Genomic DNA, 24,722 nt, shown 5'->3' with positions numbered 1-24,722 from the left:
TTCCATTAATTTTAAAAAGTCATTCTGTAGGTTTCAGTCTAAGTAATTAATAAAAATAGCAATACTTTGTTTCTTCTGTTCCCTTAATTATTAACTTTGCATTCATCTGCATATTTTAATTGAACTACATGCATTACATGACAAAAGCGCCTCTGGAGAAACAATCCGGTTTTTCCAGCTCTTTCCATGATTAATGACAGAACAGGTGGGCAGAGGTGAAAGCATTTTTCAAGATGGCAAACTTGATTTTCCAAAGAAAAACTATCAAGGCCCATTTTCTCCCTCGTGCTTAGCTAAACTGCTGACAGCATCAACTGGCATAATGGGTTAATTCTGAAATCTTATCTCTAATTATTATGTAGAACTGAAATGTACCTCTATCTCTTTTTTTTTTTTTTTTTTTAAATGGAGGAAGAACAACCTTATTTCTTTCCAAGTCTCACTCGCAGGTCAGGTTTTCCAAAAGGTGGATGAGGCTTTGCTTCAAACCATGTTTCAAACCAGTTCATCTACACTTAAGCCTGGGAACCAATAGCAAAGCAGCCTGCTCCTTTGAGCTCCCAATACCACAGTTAGTCCATCTCTTGTTAACATGGCCTTACTGTGGTACTGGGAGCTCAAACGGGGTGTGACATTTACTAGACACTATGCTGTAAAGAACACAGGTCTCTTTTCTCCTTTTAAAGACTCTCAACATGAAGTTCCCTAGTAGCCTAGCAGTTAAGGATCCAGCATTGTCACTGCTGTGGCTCAGGTTCAGTGCCTGACTGGGGAACTTCCACATGCCACAGGTGCAGTCAAAACAGAGAGACTCTAATGTGAATCCCAACTCAGTCCCACAATTCCATCTCAGAAGTTCCCAGGCAACTGTATAGGCTTCAGGCTCCGAGAAGCTGCTTCTCAGCCACCACCAGCTGGGAAAGGAGTTTGCTGTGCTGACAAGCCCAGGACTCCTCCAGACCAGCACCTCCAGCACTTGCAGCAAACACACATGATGAATGGTGTGTGGACACACACCCGTGGGTGTCCCCAGGCTCATGCACAATTTCCTGGATGCTGTCTTTAACCTCACCCCTTCTCCAAAACAAGAAAGCATGGAAGAATATTAGATGAGAGAGAATGTAATAGGGACAGACTTGACTCCACTCTAAGGTATGCTTTAAATAATAAAGCAATAAATAATTCAGAGATGTCAGCACATTACTAAGAAAATGGATTGAAACATCTCACAGTTGCGACACCATGTTGAGAACTGCTGCATTTGACAGGAAGCAGCCCGGGACACCCAACTCTTGTCACACAAGTCAATTGCAACTGATCAGTCTTGAGGGCTACCCCGCCAGCGGCCCGCCACGGTGCTTCCTTTTCTCCGCAGTGAATGGACTCACACCAGGACCCCGCGGAGTGATGATTAAGAGCACCCTGGAGACCCCTGTCTGAATTCATATCCTAGCTTCATGCTTTTTGCTCTTCATGAGGGCTGTTCACAAGCATTCCCATTTCTCCTCCTCCTGAGGTAGAGTTTGGGTTACATTTCCTGCCACCTTGAAGTTGGCATGTGCATGTGATTTACTTTAATTCTCCCGTGAGCAGCAGTGATGAGGCACTTCTGGGTAACAGCCAGGAAAGCCCTCCTTCCTCAAGAGTGGTCCATGGTCCAGCAACGTAGGAATCACCTAGAAGCTTGCTGGAATTGTGGAATCTCAGGCCCATCCCGGAGCTTCTGAGTCACAGCGTGCATTCATCAAGCTCCCCAGGCGATTCATCTACACATTGAATGGGAAGCTGTGTTCTGATACCAGAGCCCTGCTGGCCATCTCCTCTTCTCTCCCCACCAGAGGGACCAAGGAGGTTCCAGATGGCAGCCCAAGCCCGTGGCCTGACCTGAGATGGACAAGAGGTGCGGCATGAGAGAATTACACTTTTTCCCAAGTCACTAAAACGTGAAGGTTGTTCCCGTGGCATAAACCAGCCCGTTCTGACTGATTCGATCATTTAGTGCTCCGCAACCCTGGACAGGTTACTTAACCTCCCCATGCCTCAGTTTCCTTGATGTGAAGTGGAGAGAATAACTCCTGACTCATAGGACTGATGTGAGGATTAATGAGGCAGCATACGAATAGAGCCTGGCACATACTGATGTAAATGTTAGCTTCTGCTTACTGACACACTCACATCCCCACAGCCCTTGCCTAGTGACATGTGACTCCGGACTCCGTACTTCGGTGACGGTAGGGCCAGAACCCTTGTCCCTAGCCATCCCCGACCCCAAACCACACATATTCCAGGAACAAGTATGAAATCACTCGCATCAGAAAGAGGAGGGAGTTCCCTGGTGGCTCAGCAGGTTAAGGATCTGACATGGTCACTGCCGTGACTCTGGTTCCTGCTGTGGCACAGGTTCGATCCCCTGGCCTGGAAACATATGCATGCTGTGGTCACGGCCAAAAAAGAGAGAGAAAGAGAGAGAGAGAGGGAGGGTGAAAAATGACTCTTTCTTGGAAAGTAGGGGATCTTAACCATAACTTGACTCTAGCATCACGGCCCTGGGCTTCACATCCTTGCCTTCCCCCTACTCTAATAGTGCGTGTGCTGCCCACACCTGCTCACCTGCTTTTTCCAATCCTACTGCCTTTCAGGGAAGCAAGTGTCTCAAGTGTCTCTCCTTCTTCATGAAGTCAGCCTCAAATAATCTTCACCACGAAGTTTAGAATTAAAACATTGATCTATTACACCTAAGGCTTTGTTCTGAGCTCAACACCAGGTTGAAAAACACATACACAAAATATCTAACACATATTTATTTTTTTGTCTTTTCCTCAAACTAGCACCAAAGGGTTCCCTAACCTGTTCCCCAAGGAAATTGGGGAAGGCACAGTGATGGGGGTGGCATGGAGATAGTTTCTGTTTAAGTCCTGGTTTTTTAAAGGGTGCAGCAGATTTCTGACATTTTAGTAAGTGCTCCTAAAAGTGATACACACTTGATAATATTTTTATATGATGATCATGAATAAAATGTATGTTTTTATTCTAAACCCAAATAAAATGATAAATTATCTTTTCTCCTTGCCACCCTCTTAAAGTGTATATATGGAAACAAAATATTTTAAGCCAGAATAAATATTTTAGTGTCTTGGATCTCTCTTTTGTATTTATAAACTGACTTTTAAAAAAGAATCATGGTACTGAAGCAATTCAGCACAGCTGCACAATGAACCACATGATTCAGTTCCAAAGTCACAAAACTTGAATAAGCACCTTAGAAATCCAACTTCAACATTTTATATTCTCTAGACCAGGGGGCAGTAAATATTTTCCTAAAGGGCCAGACACCGAAGATTTTAGGCTGTGGGAACCATAGGTCTCTGTCACTGCTGCTCGACTGAGCCACTGTAGCACAGAGGCAGCCCCGGGCAATATGGAAATAAATGGGCATGGCTGTGTTCCAATAAAAATTAATTTACAGACATTGAAATTGAAATTTCATATGTTCGAGTCATTAAAATCTCCTTTTGATTTTTTTCAACCCTTTAAAGACACAAAATCAATTTGACTTATGAGTGGTACCCAAACAGGCAGCAAGCTGGGCTTGCCAGTACCTGCTCTAGACGCCCAAGTTCATGGGCTTCAACCACATCACGAAGTCTCCCTAGTAGTCATGGATACATGGTATTGAGCCCAATGGTCATGTACAAATCAGGTGAGAAATACTCCCAGGGGCCTGTTTTTATTAGCCCAACTTGAAAAAACATAAGATTCTGAAGATGTCAAACTTTCACCAGAACCTATGCCAGTCGTACCCATAAAAATAATAGCGTCAGCCATCACCCCTTTCCTCACCACACACAATTAACAATTTACAGAGTAGGAAAATAGTTGGCAGTTGTCTTCATAGATGAAGTCAATGTAGTCTCATTCCTTTGCCAAAAGGCCGGGAAAGCAATTCCTGATGCCTCTTCTCCCCAGGGCTATTCAAGGCCAGTTGATGCAGAACGATTGGGAAGGACAAGCTTTGGCTTCAACATGAATTTTTAACCAGGAACCTCACTACTTTTTAAAAATGTTTAATAATTTTTTAAAAAGAGCCTTGGCTTTAGCTATTTTTACTGACACTCATTTTGAAAGTAGCAGTGCTTAAAATATTTTAAATCTAGACATCTCTATGGAAACCCAAGAGAACTCACATTTTACGGCCAAATGACAACCTATAGAGGAGTTACACATCCTCTTGGATCACTCTCAGCAACCTGTGAAACCAGAAACATCTTAGACTTATTTTTCCAAAACCCTTACCTTTGCAGGTAAATTAAACTAAATTGACATAATTATCGGTTTTGCTAAGGAAAAGATAGAAGAGAGCTTATGCCTGAGGCTTCCTGTTGATTTTTTTAAGACATCCCTACTTAAAATATTATTAGGAAAAGAATTTTGTAAATTTTGGCAGACATACTAAAAGAGGAAGAATGCAATCAATTTAACAATTGCTTTGAAATACATATCATTAACTTTCTTCCCCTCCTTTCCATCAATGTCAAGTACATTTTCTTTTAAAAATTTAACAGTTCCTCTCCCCACACTGCTTATTCCTTGCAAGGGAGGGAGAAAAAATAATAATTACACAGCAAAGAAATTAGATAATGCCTTCACCAGGTGACCAAAATTAACATCTCTAAAGAGGGACAGATGGCCTTTGGGGGCCTCCAGGTGTGACACCCGGAGAAAAACATAACATCACCTAGAATGCATAACCTAATCTAATCATAAGGAAACACTTACAAAAAAAGAAAGGGGGGCGGGCAGAGGACTGTAATATTTTTAAAATGTCAATGTCACAGAAGCAAAGGCTGTGGAAATGTTCTAAAACAAAAGAAACTAAAGATACATGACAATCAAATGCAATATCTGATCTTAAAATGGATTCGATGCACAGGGGGGTGGGGACAATTCTCTAAAGGATGTTATGGGGTCAATTGACAAAATCGGAATATAAATGATATATTAAATAAAAGTATTATACTAATGTTAAATTTACTGAAGTCAATTAACTATGCCAGGGTAATATAAGAAGCATATAAGAATGTATGATGTATATAACTTTCTACTAAATGGGTCAGAAAAACACACATATATACACACACACACACATATTTTAGAGAGAGAGAGGATAAAGAGAGATCAAATGATAAAGCTAAAGGTAAAAGATGTTAATAGGTTCAAAAAATAAAAGATGTATAGGTATTTTTGCAACTTTTCTCTAAGCTTAAATTATTTCCAAATAGAGTTTAAAGGAAAATTAACAGTTCTTGCCTACACTGAAGTTCTTGGCTATCTGTTTTCTCTCCATGATATTCCAAATACAACACAGGAAGGGATACTTGCGCCAAGTCACAGGAAAGCACAAAGATATTTTAACATGATCTTTTATCAGTGATTGAAGCCTGCCAAAGCATTACACACCACCCATTCCCAGCAGAGTCCGGGGCACAGACCAGTAAACACTGGCTACTCTAACAACTTAGATGCAGTCACTTCCCACTAATTTCTCTAAACAAAGCTGTGGTTCTAAAAACTTCGTGCATCCCACAACTGGCAACATTCACTCATACACAAAACGATCCTCTCAGCTGGTGTCCTTGACACACTTCATGGGTATCAGTCCATTGGATTCCACTTTTCAAACTGGAGCATCTTAATATTTGAAGCCATGTCTAAGGAGCCAGAGGATGTGCGACTCAGGAAGCCGGATCCCCTCATCACACGTCCTCAATGCCTCACCACCACTGCTAACTGCTGTCATGGCCTCCATGGCCGTGACCCGACAGAGGCCCTGTATCTGTGCTGGAGGTGCTGCCCTCCGGTCTTCAGTGCTCCGTCCAAACTGACTGTTCCCCACAGCAATGGAGGGAACTATGCCTCAGACCGACAATGTGGGAGAGACTCTTCTATACATCTAGTCCTAGAGAGACAGAATCAAAACGGTAACAACCAAATTAAAATTTTTAGCCATCCTTAAGAATTTGAAATACTTATCCACACTCCAAACTACACCAAAGACAGAACACATGTATATTGATAAGTCTTTTCTATCCTTCCCTGTTTATAGTTTTATTATTATCTTGATCCTTTTGGTAGAAACTATCTCTGAATTAAAATACCCAGATATGGGAGTCCTCTGGTGGCTCAGTGGGTTAAGGATCCAGCGTTGTCACTGCTGTGGCTCTGGTTATAGCTGTGGCACAGGTTCAATCCCTGGCCCAGGAACTTATACATGCCTCAGGCATGGCCAAAAAAATACCTAGATACTATTTTTGGCTTTGGCTTTTTATCCTAGATAGTCCCCTTTTCATGGTGTTTTTCATTTTTCCCCAAATTTCAATCAATACTTTTATGTAACAAATGTTTACCAGGAACATTCTTGACATAATGATGCTTGGCCAGACTTACTGGGTGGTACTCTCCAGAAAAAAGCTTTCAGGTTTTGGTTTTTTTTTTGTTTTTTTTGTCTACAAATACTCCCTGAGAAAATAAGACAATAAGTGCAATGAAGTCTACTTGCAGAAAAGCATAGGGGGCAGAACTAAACTGTGACCAAGTAAAAAAGGAATAAACTAGTCAAAGCACTAAAACTCAATGAGAAGATAATTTTTACAGTAGGTGAAATTGAAGAGAAGGTACACATAACACAATTACACATTAAAATCATGCAAATTCTCTTCCTTAAAGCTTCTCAAATGCAGTTAAAAACACACATGTACAAAACCAAGCAATTATAAATCCTCTGAAGCATGTAACTGTGATCAGCTGCTACTCTCGGCTCCACAAAAATACTTTTGCCACAATTACATTCCAGCCTGTAATGTAATTCAAAACAAACAAGTCAGAGACATCGCTCAAAAGGCAACACCAACAAATACAGATGCTTTGCATCAAGGAAATGAATCCACTGAATAAATGCAACAGAGAAGGAGCTGTCCTCCAGGGCCTGGAGCAGGGCTTCTGGTGGAACAGCGAGGCCCTCTTCTGGGCAGACACAGAGTTTCCCTGTGGGGCTCTGCAAAGCTACAGGACATCAGAGGCAAGCCCAGCTGCAATGAGGAAGTGTGACCATCAGGGACTTCGTGCTGGATACCCTTTCCAAGGGTTGTGCTCACACATTCACATTTTAGATTTGAAATTCTAAATCTGGATTTTTTTTTTTTTTTTTTTTTTTTTTTTTTGCCTTTTAGGGCCATACCTGAGGCATGTGAAAGTTCCCAGGCTAGGGGTCAAATCAGAGCTGCAGCTGCAGGCCACAGCCACAGCCATGTGGGATCCCAGCCACATCTACAACCACAACTCACAGCAATGCCGGATCCCTAACCCACTGAACGAGGCCAGGGATTGAACTTGCATCCTCATGCATACTACCTGAGCCACAACAGGAACTCCCTCTAAGTCTGGATTTTCATAAAAAGAAATAACTGTGTTTGACTTCAAATGAAACTAACCATGCTATTTAACTCTGCCACCAGCATTCCCACCACCAAATGGCACACCCAACCCTCACTACCTTGTTCTCTTTTTGCCATAATTCTTATCCCCCTCTAACATACTGGGTAATCTATTATGTTCATTATCTGTCTCCTCCTGCTAGACTACGAGGTCCATAAGGGCAATTCTTTGTTTTGCTCATTGATTCAGTGAACGAAAGGAGCCTGCCCAATGGAACTGCTTGACAACAAAGAACTGTCCCATGTATGCACTGACCTTTTATTCTTAAGACACTTCGTCTTCAAAGAAGACATAAGTAAGGTCTTATTAGAGCAGTATGCTGTAATTTTAAAATGACGCTTAAGCACTATTTGAAAAGTATGTATTTTCTCTAAGTGCTTTATAAAAGCAAAAAGTTGTTCTAAGGACCATATAATCATGGTCTATATGTATACAATTCATATACAATTTCCAAAGAAGTCATGAGCTCCCCATGCCCTGGGAGAACATAGTGGCTGCACAGAAGGAAGGGTCTGAGTCTGAAAGGCCAGGCCTGGAGCAGGCGTCTGCAGGGTGGCGCAGGTGAGTCTGGACACACATTCTCTGAGAGTCACCTTTCCTAGACCTAGCATAATGGTTTTGGCAGGAAGAGTAGGCAGGGCTTCATAATTTCTAAAACCTCAATCTTTAATTTTTCCTCTTCTTAAAAATGTTCTTCCAGCTTGTGGAAAAGCTAAGAGTTGCTTACATTGTCAGAGTTTTAAAAAGTGCTCATTTGTCCCTTTAGCAGAGCAAATGATGAGAAACCATTTCCCATGGGTTAAGGACAATATATAAACATATTATTTAACGACGTCAACAGCTTTCAGTCCAAGAATGTTGTCCAGGGGCACGAGTCCTTCATTAGAGCAAGTTCAGGATTTCTGGCATTCCTTTTTCCGAACCTTTGATTTTGGTGCTGGGAAAAAAAGAGAAAAAGAGAGAAAAATGAAGAGGTAGCCTGTGCAGATGCTCCTCATACTGATTTAAGTGAAGTACATTATATAGAATAGGGAAAAACTGACCATTTGGATTTTCTTGTTTGTAGAAGGTCTTTAACATTTCCACTGCTTCCTCAGCCCGATATCCAGGGATGCACTGATGAAACGAGAGAGTTGAGAAGGAACACAGACCAGGGAAAATGTGTGCTCTAGCCCACGAAACCCACAATATATACCCAATTATGTCAACACGTTTCAGATCACGTTAATACACCTTGTGGAGATCAGTAACATGGGTAAGGAAGTATAGTTCCAAAAATATAGATGTACAGCCTCAATTAAACATCACTCTCAATCAACTAATTATTATTTCTCAATCAACTCCTGTGTGATCATAGGACAACTTATTAGCTAGGTGATCTTGGGTCAGATACTTAAACTATCTATGCCTCAGTCCCTTCATATGTAAAATACAGGTAATTACAGCAATTAACTCAAAAGGACTTGGTGAGGATTAAATGAGATTAAATAAGATAACCCCTGATAAATACCTGGCATATCATAAGTGCTCATTAAGCATCGAGCTATTTTTATCTGCTGTTCTTTACCAGTGACCCATTAAGTGTTGAAGCGTTTGATTCTAAAGAGCTACGGTTGGCAACCCACAAATTAAAAAATGGTCAGCTAAGAATGGTTTTTATATTTTTAAAAGGTTAAAAAAAAAGAATATGTGACAGAGACATAAGTGGCTCACAAAGGCTAAAATATTCACACTCAGGCTCTTCACAGAAAAAACTAATCAATCTTTACGACAGAGGGCTTTTAAGTGTTTAGTTTGTGCTACCACTGGTAGATTACTCAAAAGAAGAGATTCACGTGTGAAAGAATGAGAAATGGTGATCACAGGAAGGAGATGAAACTTAAACTTGCCTTAATGATAGAGAATATTTAAAGAGGCTTAGAAGATCACCTCAGGGAAAAAAGCAGGAATAAACTACAGGTTGTGAGTGAGAAAACCAGCTGATGGGGGAGAGATTTATTATTCAGGGAACATAAGGAAAGAAATTAAAGCAATAAAATTCTGCACAGAATGGGAGAAAATATTTTCAAATGAAGCAATTGACAAGGGATTGATATCCAAAATATACAAACTACTCATACAGCTCAATATCAAAAAAACAAACAACCCAATTAAAAAATGGGCAGAAGATCTAAATAGACATTTCTCCAAAGAAGACATATGGATGGCCAAAAAGCACATGAAAAGATGCTCAAAATCACTAATTATTAGAGAAATGTAAATCAAAACTACTACGAGGTACCACCTTACATCAGCCAGAATGACCATCATCAAAAAGTCTACAAACAATAAATGCTGGAGAGGGTGCGGAGGAAAGGGAACCCTCTTTCACTGTTGGTGGGAATGTAAATTGGTGCAACCACTATGGAAAGTATGAAGATTCCTCAGAAAATTAAAAATAGAATCACCATTTGATCCAGCAATCCCACTCCTGGGTATCTATCCAGAGGAAACCATAATTCGAAAAGCTACATGCACCCCAGTGTTCACTGCAGCACCATTTATAGCCAAGACATGGAAGCAACCTAAATGTCCATAGACAGAGGAATGGAAAATGTGGTACATATTTACAATGGAATATTAGCCTGCCAGAATGAATGAAGTAACACCATTTGCAGCAATATGGATTGACCTAGAGATTATCATACTAAGCAAAGTAGGTCAGAAAAAGACAAATACTATATATCACTTATATGGGGAATCATCAAGAAGAATACAAGTTAATTTATTTGCACAAGAGAAACAGACTCACAGACTTTGAAAAACTTACAGTTACCAAAGGGGATAGGTAGGAGAGAGGGGATGGACTGGGGGTATGGGATTGGCATGTGCACACTGAGGGCTATGGAATGATTGGCCAATGGGGACCTGCTGCACAGCACAGAGAACTCTACCCAGTATACTGTGATAATCTGTGTGGGAAAAGAATCAGAGAAAGAATGGATGTGTGTACATGTATAACAGAATAATTTGTTGTACAGCAGAAATTATCACAACCTTGTAAATCAACTAAACTTGAAAAAACTTTAAAAATGAAAAAAACCAAAACATATAGGGCTTTGAAGGCTCCCAGGAGTCTGTTCTGAATGCACTGCATGCTTCAGATGTGCATGAAGTCATCCAGTGAATGGAGATTCCAGGGAATTGTCCACCGAGAAGCAGCACCCAGGAGAGGGCAGGGAACAGCACAGGCCCAGTGAGGGTGGGCCACTGCCCAAGACGAGCCCCCCTTCCTCTTGTGCTTTCAGTAGGCTCCTGCCTGGGTCTACAAAGCCTACATAAACCTTCCCCCTCAAAACAAATAACCTTTCCTATGAGTTGGTCGTATCTGGATTCCACAGGTAAATGAGGTCATACACCATCTGTCTTTCTCTGTCTTATTTCACTTAGCATAATATACTTGAGGTCCAACCATGTTGTTGAAAATGGCAGAATTACCCTTTTTTATGGCTGAGTAATATTCATATGTATGACCATATATATAATATGTTCGGTACAGAAACAGAGTAGAATGGTGGTTGCAAGGGGCAGAGGGGGTGGGGAAATGGGGAGACTTTGGTCAAAGGGTACAAACTTTCCGTTATAAAAGGAATAAGTTTCAGCATGGTGACTACATAACTATATAGCTATAATGCTACTGTACCATATACTTGAAAGTTGCTATAAGAGTGGAGCTTAAGTGTTCTCATCATAACATAATTAACCACAAAATGGTAATTATGTGAGGCGAAAGATGTGTGAACTAACCCTGCTGTGGCAAATATTTTGCAATACACACATGTCATATCATCACACTGTACACCTTAAACTCATACAATGTTACATGTCAACAATATTTCTCTTTTGTTTTGGGTTTTTGGTTTTTTTTTTTTTTTTGCCTTTTTTTTTTCTTCTGTCTTTTTAGGGCTGTATCCATGGTATATGGAAATTCTCAGGCTAGGGATCAAATTGGAGCTGCAGCTACCAGCCCACATCACAGTCACAGCCACAGCAACACCAGATCTGAGCCATGTCTGTGACCTACACCGCAGCTCACGGCAACACTGGATCCTTAACCCACTGAGCAAGGCCAGGGATTGAACCTGTGTCCTCATGGATACTAGTCGGGTTCGTTACCACTGAGCCATGACAGGAACTCCATGGCAATACTTCAATAAAGCTGGGGGAAAAAAAATACCCAATAACCTTCCTTCTACCTTGTCCCCCACACAAGCTCCTGCTCCTCCCTGAGAACATTCCCGAATCATGGCCATCACTTTGGCAGCTCTCAGTTTCTCCTCAACCTCACTCTTGCTAGCTTGTGCCCCCAGGACTCTGCTGAAAGCACCCTCTCAGGCATTCCAAGGGACCTACCAACCAATACACTGGTCTTTTCCCCTCCTCAACTTGCTGCAGTCGTAGAGACAGCTGGCCACACTTGCTTCTCTTTAGAACTCCTTCCCTCTTGGCTTCTCAGTACTAACCAAGTGGGTCAGAATGGCATCTCCTACTGGAGATGCTATGTTCCTGGCCCCCGGGGCCCTCGCCTTTCTCCTCTCACAAGCACCCACCTGCACAAAGCGCTCTTCTCTCAGGTGGAGTTAGACCCTGGTCTTCCACCTTGGCTGCTCAGTGCAATCGCTTAGGAGCTCATTAAAAAAATTACTAATGCTCCGCTCCCCACAAGACTTCCAATTCACTAGGTCTGGGGTGGGGACCACAGGGGTGTGTGTCCAAGTTCTCCAGGTGATTCTAATGTGCACTCAGGGACCAGCCCCACTGAGTTACAGACGGTAAAGGAAACTGGGTCCTTCTAAGGAACCAAGATAATCTTTTTAAGCATCTATTATAGCTACACATGCGTGGCTTTAATAAAAAATTCTTATTAAAATATATTTTTTAAAAACAAGACAGGTAAGGTAAATTAATCGCCAACTTCTTTCAAAAGAATAGTTCTATAGGTTTCCTCTGTGAACTTTAGTGCTGCTTGCAATACACTATTAAAACAATCTGCATTACAGCAGATGCTGCAGAACAGCATCCCACCTCTCACAAATTCCCTCCCCAACTCCACCCCCCCACCTAACCCAGCCAAATAAAGAAAGAAAACACAGCATCCGGAAGTCTGGGGGTACCAATGATTTTTTTTACCTTTTTTAGAATCTCAAACCACTGCGGAAAAAAAGGTTTGCATTAAATCTGGAGATGCGGCTCAAACTATGGCCATTCATTTTGATGGAGCCAACCTGGCCGGCTCTGCACACTGCAAATGAACTTATTTTTTTGGTTCAGCTAGATCAATTCTGTGCTGGGACGTGCACGAGAGGAGCGTGTTTGTGCACTTGACATCACCGGCATGCTGGACAGAAACATTCCACCCATGTCGATATCCAAGGGCTCATCTCTGTTCTGCCCAGAACCCTGCAGGAATGCTTTAGATCTTTCTCATAAATGAAGTACAGAGTCAGCAATTCACCTGCAAAGTATTATGTAAGCTAAATTTGAACTACTGATAGAAGTGATTGGAAAAAGCAAATCACTCTGCAGATTTTTTTAATGATCAACTAACTGTATTGGTTACTCTTCATCATCCTATTATAGTTTATTTTCTACTGGGATTTCAAAAGTCATCTATGCTCAAAAGCGCAGGAGGTGTTAGGAAAGCCAATGTTCAGCTGGAAAAACTTAGAATGTTTTCCAAAACTTGTTCTCAGTGGGATTCAGCCAAATTTAGCCCTTCATAGGTACTTAATATTCTCCCAAGAATATCTGAGATCTTTGAAGTTAACTGCCCACCACGTCCAGCATTTAAGTCCTTTTCTTTTTAAAGCATCACACTTTTAGGATTAACTTTACATCTTGGAGAGAAAAACCATCAAACCAGTTTATAGAAACTGATATTTGTCTACAGACTGAACTCTGAAATATAAATTCCTATCACTCACAGACTTAATCATAAAAACTTTGGGAAAAGTGGCACGGTTCTAAGAAAAGTAGAATTTCTAAGTGGATTCTTGGGTCTGGGGGGAGTTGCAACATTTTTAAAAGGAAGGAAAAAAATAATAACACAGGTATTGATTGCTAGACACCAAAAATAGTACGGTGCAATCAAGCAAAATGACTTATTTTATGCAAAAATATTGCTCATTCACTCTAAATAGCATCTGTCACTGACATAGTCTGAGCTTCACCCAAATTTGGTATAGCATGGAGGCCGGCACATGCATGGAGGGGACACCCACAGTGGTGGTGTCCTCAAAGACAGCTGTGGGCATGGGTGATGACCACCAGAGGAAATCTCAGAAGGCTGGGAACTCTCCTTCTGTAGGGATTTTGTTAATTAAGACAGCTGGACATTCGTCTGGAAACAACCACCTGTCCTCGTACACTGAGGCATCAATGACTGGGACCCAAGGTCCCACAAGCCCATCTGGGTACAGTGTGGCTTCTTGGTAGACTGATCACACACTAGCTATTTGCAAACCCTATAATGAGAGCAATGTAATTAGAAAGAAAGAAAAAGTGTCACAGTTCATGTTACCTGAAACGGTCTCCCAGTATTCGGTAAATCAGCAGACGCAATGTCTAGAACAGAGCCACAGCCGCCAAATCGTTCGTTCTGACAGCCATAGACGACCAGCGGGATTTCTAAGAAAGAATTAAGGTCCTGCCAAGAACATGCAGTTCAAGTGTGTATTGTGACAAAACTACTGTGGGTTTATACCAGCTATCCTGGAGAGGAAAGCCCATGCCTTCCTCTCAAAGCAAAATTAGGCTTAGTCTTAAAAATCATACAATCCAGTTATATAAAAGAAGTTAAAGGACCTAGAAATGAATGCCTCACACTTGCAAACAGGATGAAAACTAGATGTGTAGGTGCTAAACGCTCACAGATTTATGCCCTCTCTTGTCTTCCCTACATGATTTATTTTTTTTTATTTTTATTTTTGGAATCATTAGGAGAACTGGAACCAGAAAGGAGGTAAGAATTTAATCCAGGGATTTTCACCTCTTTAAAATCACAGATTTTTCCCTGTTCTTTTCTCAAATAAAATATAACCTGTGGCTCAGGTCAAATCAGACCAAAGTGGATCCACTCTGTAAGGCAGGATGCACAGTTTATAAAGTGGAAATTATACTGTTTATCATACTCAAAATTCTCTGTGTTGTTTTTAAAGTGATAAAATGATTCACGGACACATAGCAAAATAAGTACATTAAAAATGCAAGTATGGAACTGAGTTGTTGAATTATCAAATGAATTTTAAAAGATCTTTAGCCCAGGGAATTATATCCAATCTCTTGGGATAGAACATGATGGAGGATAATATGAGAAAAAAATATATATGTATATATGTATGTATGCATGTGTGTGTGTGTGTGTGTGTGTGTGTGTGCGCAGCTGGGCCGCATTGCTATACAGCAGAAATTGGTACAACACTGTAAATCAACTATACTTTAAAAGTAAAATAAAATAAATGAGAAAAAACTCTTTAGAGGCTAATTTGCCACAACATTTGTGTTACTCTGTGAAAGACAGAATTCAGAGAGTTGTAGCTTTATCAATTTCCCATTTATCTTCAATTACAATATTATAAATGGTTTGTTTTTTACCTTGCATTTACCTCTGACTTAAAATTTTTTCATACATTCTGTATACTAGGTATTCATGGCAAAAATAAACAATAAAAACATATAAACAGAGAAAGAAAATTTTTAAATCACCTATCATCTCTTATCCAAAGGCAAAACAGGTGCATATTTCCTACGCACACTGTTTTATAATCTACTTTATGATTTATCTTGACACAAGAGTGTAAGTCAGTTCTAAGCTTTCCTTGCTCAAGTTTATTTAATAGCTATATGTTTATTGATATATAAAAAAAGAGGGGCTGGGAGTTCCCGTTGTGGAGCAGCAGAAACGAATCCGACTAGGAACCGTGAGGTTGCAGATTCGATCCCTGGCCTTTCTCAGTGGGTTAAGGATCTGGCATTGCCCTGAGCTGTGGTCTAGGTAATAGATTCGGTTCGGATCCTACATTGCTGTGGCTGTGGCGAAGGCCAGCAGCTGTAGTTTCAATTCGACCCCTAGCCTGGGAATCTCTATGCCTGCAGGTGCGGCCCTAAAAAAAAACCAAATAAATAAATAAAAGAGGGGTAGTTTCTGTCATAGCTCAGTAGTCACGAACCCAACTAGTATCTATGACCGGGTTCAATCCCTGGCCTCACTCAGTGGGTTAAGGATCTAATGTTGCCATGAGCTGTGGTGTAGGTTGCAGATGTAGCTTGGATCTGGCATTACTGTGGCTCTGGCATAGGCCGGCAGCTGCAGGTCCAATTCTACCCCTAGGCTGGGAAATTCCATGTGCCATGGGTGCAGCCTTAAAAAGACAAAAAAAACGGGGGGGGGGGACAACTTTACAACTCAGAAATCTAAACAATTTTGGGCCAAGAGATACTATATTTTATAATGTGCACCTCCTACAATTTCTTTACCAAGTCAGTGTTTTGATATAGAGAAACAGGTCATGTGTCTGGCCATTTTCAAGTTCACAAAGAGTGCAAGCCATTAACCATGAAGTCAAAGGATACTCATCAGGCGGAGAGCAGCTGCGCACATGATACACGGCTCCACGGTGACATACAACACAGTGCGTTCAAACACTTCCGAAGGACTCTTGCCACCTCGATGACACCAGTCTAGGACCTGGTCGATGGCCACCATCTCTGCATGTCGAGTAGCCTGAAAAGAGGTGCCTGCCTTGTTGGCTACATGTAACTGTATTTTTTAAATATTCAAAAATAAATAAGAGGAGTTCCTTCTTGGGTGCAATGGGATCAGCGCTATCTTGGGAGCACTGGGATGCATGTTTGATCCCCAGCCTGGCACAGTGGGTTAAGGATATGGCGTTGCCACAGCTGTGGCTTAGGTCATGACTGCGGCTCGGATCCGATCCCTGTCCAAGGAATTCCATATGCTACAGGGAGGCCAAAAATTTAAATAAATAAATAAATTAGACAAAAAGGCCCATCGTTTCTGCCAACGTGTTAGCAAATAAACATTTCCGGAAACACTTAGCAGTTGACAGTGTATTTCCTAGTTCAAGTACCAGAACCTCACCAAGGACACCCAATCTGAGATGCTACACGAAGTGTGCTCTCTTTTTATACTTAGTTATATATCAAAGTACTTTATGGGACACCATTTCAATTAAAATGCTGTAGAGAAAAAGAAAGAAAGAGGGAGGGAGGGAGGAAGGGAAAGAAAAAGATATGTCTATGGTTTCTGAATATTTTAGGGGAAGCTTGAAATTTTCATAATCATGTACTCCAGTTTCAAATGCGTTTTCAAGGCTGTCACTGACCTCACTCTAAGCAAATCTATATTTAGAATATCGCTGGAATGTCATCACTTACATTTTCTTTGGGCTGAGAGCTTACATACTGGCAGACTCTAGAGAGAAGCAGATATTTGGTATCAGTTTCAGACACCTCGTGGAAGCAGCAGAGTACAGGAAAAATCACACAGCATTTGGAATCAACCACACTTTAATCTCAATCCTGACTGTGACATTACTAATTATATGGCTTTGGGCAAGTTACATAGCTTCTCTAAGCCTTGGTTTCCCCTATGGTTAAACGGGGTACACGGGTATCTATATCTCATAAAGTGATCTGAATTATATGAGGCACAATGATGCATAAGACTATATGTGTACTCTGCTATGTGATAATTATTTATTATATTCATGATAATTGTGTTGATCAATAAACTTAGATTAAGTGTCAAGTATGGACAAGCCACTGTGTTAAACTCTTTGTGAGGGAAAAAGTCTCTGTCCTCAATAAGCATAAAATTTGGTGGGGCAAACAGAAAGGTATTCATTTACCTGTGACTTAGGGCGGGGTGTGAACAGTGCTGGAACAGTGGCCAAGGCAGAAGGGAACACAGCTGGCCCAGAATTAGAAACTCAGGGCTGGAAGGTACCTTAGAGGAGAGGTTTCCTAACCCAACTACACACAGAACCAACTGGGTGCTTTTAAACATCAGATTCAGAATTACTGAATCAAATCTTGCTTTTATTTTTAAAAAGTGTTCCCAACTTGGGTGCTTTTTAAAAATCAGATTCAAAATTACTGAATCAAATCTCCCCACTGTTCTCAATAAATAACTGTTGACCTAAACCATCTCAATCAACTCTTTTAAACTGCTGAAGAACCAGAAGTTAAGTTAAGAGGTAATGGGGGGAAATGATGGAGGGGGTGACAGGGGGTGATGGTATCAGAGCCAAAAGTAGGATTCAGGTCTCCACATTTGGGGTCAAGAGTCTTTCTATACTGTAATCATAGGGTAATTACTATTCTATAGAACACAGAATAGTAAAAATAAATCCAGGCTAATTTCAAATATGGAAGAAACCCAGGTCCCTGAGGGGTTAGATGGATGTTGCTAGGATAGCCAATATTCTCAAAGTGAAAGATGTCACACTGAACCATAAAATACAAGTAGAGAGATACGACAAGTATTTAAAATACAGAATTCCACTCCCAAATAACAATCTGTATGTTCACTAATCGCTGTTTTATGGTTCACTCCTTATCACACAGGAATTTTGATATCCACTTAACAACTGCTTTGGGAATTTGGGTTCCTCTTTGCTTGTGTTTTACTCAATCTCAGTCTTCTTTTTGTAGGTGTGACGGATGAACGTTAAAGTCCTCACAGCACCAGCACCCACACCAGCTCATTCTCTGGCTCCCAGGTAAGATCAAATCCGAGTGAGTGGTATGCAGGTTACAAGTATCCTTGAGTCCTCCTAGCATTTCTCATAATTCTAAACCTTGATGCTTCATTCGTATTTACTGTACACACTTCAGGAAGTGCTGCCTTAATTCACACATGTCTCAACCCAAATGCAATAAATTCAAGTCGCGCATGCTGCTAGAGAGTACCTGTAGGTACAGAGACAGCATGTGGTGGAGACTGTATTTCACTTTACCTGATATAGGAAGAGTTTCTTTTACACAATCTTTTTTTACTTCCAAAGTTATCAGTTGAAGGTAATTTTTTAATTTACTAGGAGGAACACATTATTTCAAGGTACTAAAGAATGTGATGCGAGTTAAATTGATGTGCTCTGTAAAGTAGAATTTTCACATACTACATTTGCTTAAAATGGAGATGGTTTCATTTCTTCTACACAGACACTCCAATGTAATAAAAGCCCCTTTTGGGTTTTGCTCAAGTGTTAAAGCAAGACCCCATGAAGTAAAAAATCAGACCTGAAGAATTTACTGCTTCATTAAATGTTTCTGAATTATCCGAATTTTTAAAAAAAATCAACATGCAGGAGTTCCCATCATGGCACACTGGTTAATGAATCTCACTAGAAACCATGAGGTTGCCGGTTCGAGCCCTGGCCTTGCTCAGTGGGTTAAGGATCCGGCGTTGCTGTGAGCTGTGGTGTAGGTCACAGACGCGGCTCAGATCCCGGGTTGCTGTGGCTGTGGCGTAGGCCAGCGGCTGCAGCTCTGATTCGACCCCTAGCCTGGGAACCTCCATATGCCGCGGGATCGGTCCTAGAAAAGGCAAAATGACAACAACAACAAAAAATCAACATGCATTACTTTTATAATCAGAAAAAAAAGCATTAAAAAAAAAAGAGATGTTTAGGGCAACTATCCCAATGATACCTACAGGACTCTACACAGACCCATCTTTTCTCCAACTATGATAAATTCACCCCACGCCTACCATCACTGCCATATGTTTGCATTTATACTCTTCAACTCACATTTTTGGTTTGATTAACTTCGTTTCTTCCCTTCCCCACAACTTCATTGTTGTAGACCATGAGGCAGCCAACAGGAACCTCAGTATTTTCTAGGGCTTCTTTGGCCTGAAAGACAAAGTGGAAAATCTAAGATGTAATGTTCAATACATGAAAAGATGATGGGAGAGGAAGAGACACAGCTTCAGCAGAATATGCAAGAATAAACACCAGAGCAGAGAGAAGTGCAGCTCAGCCTTTGCTTTTCCCACACATTGTTCAGTTATTTAGTGTCTTTTTTCTCTGATGTGTCCATATTAAAGGGGACTCAGGAAAAAAAATCCCCCTCATAGGTCCTGAGGTCCCTGATTTTTCCTTCTCATTGGAAGCAGAAGTGACCAAAAGTCTGCTATTGAATCTTTTTTTTTTTTTTTTTAGGGCCATACCCATAGCATATGGAGCTTCCCAGGCTAGGGGTCCAATCAAAGCTGTAGCTGAAGCAACAGCAGATCTGAGCTGCGTCTGCATCCTACACCACAGCTCATGGCAATGCCAAATCCTTAACCCACTGAGCAAGGCCAGGGATCAAACCCACAACCTCATGGTTCCTAGTTGGATTCATTTTTGCTGAGCCATGATGGGAACTCCAAGTCTTATTCTTAAATTCCAGAGCCTGTGCACCTTTTCTGAGATAGTATATCTACCTATCTATCTATCTATCTATCTATCTATCTATCTATCTATCTGCAAAGAGGTACAATAAGTAACATGTATAAGTCTTTTATTAAAATTCTTGTTGAAATTCTATTTGCTTAATTTTTTGTTTCTTTAAAAATTGGAGTTCCAATAGCATAAAGGTGACCAGACTGAATATCTCCCAGTGCCCACAATTTCTGCTCTAGGTGAGACAATAAAAACTTAGGAACATTCTATACAAAAAGAGCACAACCACTTTGGAAAAGATTTTGGAAGTTCCTTTAAGAAGTAAACATATGGAAGTTCCCTGGTGGTCTTAGTGGTTAGCACTCGGTGCTTTCACTACTGTGGCCTGGATTCAATCCCTTGTCTGCACTGAGATTCCACATCAAGCTGATGTACACTGTAGCCAAAAAAAAATTTTAATTTTAAATTTTAAAAAAGAAGTGAACAGCCATATAGTCTGAGAACATACAGCCCATTCCACAACTAAGTTTTTATTTAAGGAAATTTGTGTCCACCAAAAAAAACCCAAAAACAAAAACAAAAAACACCTTGTAAAAGAATGTTCATGATAGCTTGATTCGTAATAGCCAAAATCTGGAAATAGCACAGGTGTCCATCAACAAAAGAATGAATAAACAAACTGTAGCCTATTCACACAATGGAACTTTCCCTACTCAGAGATAAAAGGAAACAAACTACAGATCCGCACAACAAGGATGAGTCTTCGACATGCTAAGACAAAAGAAGTTAAACACAAAAGCACACATCCTGTATGATTCCCTTCACATCAAGTACTAGAAAAGACAAAACTAAACTGCCAAGAAAGAAACTGGAATAGTGGTTGCCTCATGAAAGGGGATGGTAGATTGATTGAAAAGGGACATAAGGAAATTTTCTGCAGTGGTGAAAACTTTATCTTAATAAGGGTGTGGGTCACACAGAAGTTCACGTCCCTCAAAACTGAATGAGCAATACATTTAAGACCCAAACCCCAAACATGTGTTGTTTTAAACCACCAAGCGTGTGATAATTTGTTACAGAAGCCACTGGAACAAAGAAGCCTCAAAAAAAAAAAAAAAAAAACTTAGAAAATGAGCAAAAGACATTAACAAATATTTTACCAAAGAGGGCACACAGATGGCAAATAAGTATATGAAAAGATGTTCACATCATTGGCCATTAGGGAATGCAAATTAAAACTATAATGAGATATCTCTACACAATTACCAGAACGGCTAAAATAAAAAATAGCAATGTCAAATGCCAGCAAGACAGAGAGACAGGATCACTCATACGCTGCCAGTAGGTATGTAAATGGTACAGCCCCCCTGGAAGGTCATTTGGCAGCTCCTTAAAAACCCAAACATGCACTTAACATATGACCCAACAATTGCAGTCCTAGGCATTTATTTACCCAGGGGAATGAAACCTTATGTTCTTATAATACAAAATTTTGTATACAGACATAAATGTTCGTAAGAGTTTTATTCATCATAGCCCAAAACTGGAAATGACCCAAATGTCCTTCAAGGGGCAACCCAATTAAACAAAGTTCACAATATCCATCCACGGAAAACTACACAGTAGGCCAGTAGGGAGTTCCCATCGTGGCTCAGTGGTTAACGAATCCAACGAGGAACCATGGGGTTGCGGGTTTGATCCCTGGCCTCGCTCAGTGGGTTAAGTAAGGCTCGGATCCCGTGTTGCTGCAGCTCTGGCGTAGGCCAGAGGCTACAGCTCCGATCTGACCCCTGGCCTGGGAACCTCCAGATGCCGAGGGAGCAGCCCAAGAAAATGGCAAAAAGACAAAAATAAATAAATAAATAAATAAAAGGGCCAATAATGTTACCAATGGGGAATGGCCTAGCCTGCCAAGCTGAGGGTGAGGGGGTGAGCAGTTGGAATTGTAAGCTGGGGAGGAGGTGAGAACAACCCCCAAACTCCACAGAAATGAGTTTAGGTGAAATGCTTTTCAGTAAAAAATATGTAGATGTGTGTGTTTATACACATATAAAATGCATGTGTGTATATATGCATATATCGAATACATACACACACATTTGATTTGCTGTCAAGTTCAAAATAAATTTAACTAAACTGAAAAGAATTTTCAATCCATCCCATCTCATATTTTCCAATGGTCCCAACTCTTCTGGTCAAGTCTGAACATTTCTTTACGAATGCACAAGAGCTCAGGCAAAATGGGTCTGAACTGTATGTAGGTAGGTTTCTAATTGCCTCATCTTTTTTGAGAGGGGCCCAGGCTGAGTTACTATTTAAAACAGCAACTTGGTCTTTCATAAATTAACCCAACTTTCAAAACTGAAGAATGAAATCTGTCCTCTTCCTGGCCCAAACACTGGTCTTAAATGTCTTTAATGTCATTTCTTTTGCTCTGTAAATGCCACTTCCTTCACTCTAGATGACAGGGCCACCAGGTACAAATAATGACAGCTCTAGGATGGAAGAGACTTTGTAGTTTCTCTAAAGCCATCACTCCCATAAACGACTTTCTAGTGATGTGGTGGTAGTGGGGGGAGGGGGCAGACTGCACTGTGGGTAGACTCTTGACATGTCCCCAGATACATTTCCTACAAAAGAAAAAAAAAAAAAGAAGAAGAAGAAGAAGAAAGAAAAAAAAAAAAAAAACAAGGGAAAAGACAACGCAACCAGAACAACTCAGAAAGTAATAATGCTCAAAAGGTCAAACTGCACTACATCTGTGACTGCTAACAGCTCTCTGAAGTTCTCTTTTCCTGCGAACAAGGTTAAATTCCTCAGCCTGGCACTGAGAGCCTCCTAACTACCACCCATTCTCCCTGCCAGCCAACCAAATCAGCCTCACTTTCCTTTATCCTTCGAAGCCCCTAGTGCTTAAGCTTTTAGGAGCCCCTCTGAAATGTGATAAGTTATGGATCCTCCCTCATGAAAAAGGTACGTACACATAACATTTTTATATATAGCATCAGGGTGTACAGCCCCCTCTAAAACCTGGGCCCCACTTAGGAGGCCCTGATCTAAACAGACAGCTGTGTCACCTCCTAACCCAAGACCAAGTCCTCCAGTTCTCTGTACGTGATGGTTCCTCTGCTTTGACCAACCTTTCTCTTCTTTTCCACCCACTCACATCCTATTTAACCTTTTTAAAGTTAAGAAAGTATCTTGCTCAGGACTTTGTCACCTATTATCTGAGAGCACTTTATATCAGTCTCTTATTCTGGACCCTGGACTTGCTACTATTAACTTCTTGATATATGTGTGGCTTAATTTCATCAGCTAAATACTACGCTCTCCTGGGAGGCAAGCACTCTCCAGGCACAGGCAAACCTGATTTGCTCACCCTTGCAGACCTAGCACGCAACACAAGGCCGAATGCATAGGAAACAATCACATCACATTTGTTAAAACGCATGGGTCTATGCTTGATTTCATTTTGAATTTCCCTCAGACCTAGCACCATATTATACAAATACTAGACACCCATAAAATGCATACTACAATAATATCCAATTGATTTATTCCAGAAAACTTGCAACCTTTCTCCTCTGTCTCTGAGAATGTATACATACTCAATCTTTCTTTTCTCCCTAAGTATAAAGTAAGTACATTCAAGGCAGAAAACTTGGGGGTAAAGAAATCCACACATCAATAAATAAAAACCACTTATAATCCCAATACTTCAAAATATGATCACTGCTACAATTCCATTACAGAAATTTTTCTATGCCGGCATATACATATTTGTAGTTTTCTAAAAAGCCACATAGATTTATACTATATATACAATTGGGCAGTCTGCTCTTTTCATTTCCCTATGTTGAGTCATATTTTTTTAGCACATGATTTTTTTAAGGTTACAGAGTGCTTCTCTGCATGAATATGTATGATTCATTTAGTTGGTCCCCTATTGCTTGACTAGCACCTGTGGCTATTTTTCAAGTTCTTTGCCACTGTAAAGAATTGAAGAACTTCCCTGTATATCTCCATCACTTCCTTATGAATTATTCCAAGAAAGAACTATACAATACAAAGGGTTCCTACAGTGTGATTTTTTAAAAATAAAAATAATAAAACTGGGCCAAGGAAGACATGTCCAGGCAATTCACAGAAAAAAAAAATCCAACTATCTAATTAGGATGCTCCATACACAGTGGGATGAAAGTGAACAGGCAGAGTGATCCAGGGCGGGTAGACAGGAGAGCACAGCACAGCACAGTACAGGAGGTGAAGACAGTGGCTGGGCTCAAATCACAGCCCCGTCTTTACCAGCTCCCTAACTCTCTGAAGTTTACTTAACTCTAAACCTTAACACCCCCATTTGAAAATGAGGTCAGTAATAACACACACCTCCTAGGGCAGGGGTACTGTAGGGCTTATATATCAGGGCTGGTAGGAAACACTATGCATAGCATTGTGTCTGGAACATAAGACTGCAACACTGTTCCTTATTCTTTTGTTTCTAAGCCTAAACATTTAGGATGATATGCTGTGAGGAATAAAGCAATAACCTTTATTATAAGCTTAGCCCTCCAAAAGGAAAGTGTCATGAAAAATCATTTTACAAAACAACAATGAAGAGTAGATACCTTATTTAAAGTTTGATAACTTTATCAGAAAACAACCAGAAAAGTAGCACTGATGTTACGTCTCACCTGTAACACTGTCAGATATTAAACAGTGATAATTCCAGGGCTGGCGGGAAGAGAAGTAGGACAGAACATTCTTACACACTGGTGATGG

The 24,722-nt window shown here is 40.6% G+C and overlaps 1 protein-coding gene across 1 annotated transcript in view; it reads right to left on the bottom strand.

The window, feature by feature from the left end:
- Positions 385-24,722, bottom strand: part of ADAT2 (adenosine deaminase, tRNA specific 2) — a 29,704-nt gene continuing 5,366 nt past the window's right edge. Inside the window, exons 2-6 of the mRNA XM_001924236.5 lie at positions 19,305-19,409; positions 16,102-16,252; positions 14,051-14,157; positions 8,535-8,607; positions 385-8,428 (exon numbers count right to left, since the gene is read on the bottom strand). Coding sequence (XP_001924271.1) covers positions 8,385-8,428; positions 8,535-8,607; positions 14,051-14,157; positions 16,102-16,252; positions 19,305-19,409 — 480 coding nt within the window. The 3' untranslated portion in view covers positions 385-8,384. The remainder of the gene's footprint in view (positions 8,429-8,534; positions 8,608-14,050; positions 14,158-16,101; positions 16,253-19,304; positions 19,410-24,722) is intronic.

The sequence above is a fragment of the Sus scrofa genome, chromosome 1, assembly GCF_000003025.6.
Source record: "Sus scrofa isolate TJ Tabasco breed Duroc chromosome 1, Sscrofa11.1, whole genome shotgun sequence".
Taxonomy (NCBI): Eukaryota; Metazoa; Chordata; class Mammalia; order Artiodactyla; family Suidae; genus Sus; species Sus scrofa.
This window is presented reverse-complemented; position numbering and strand designations above follow the sequence as displayed.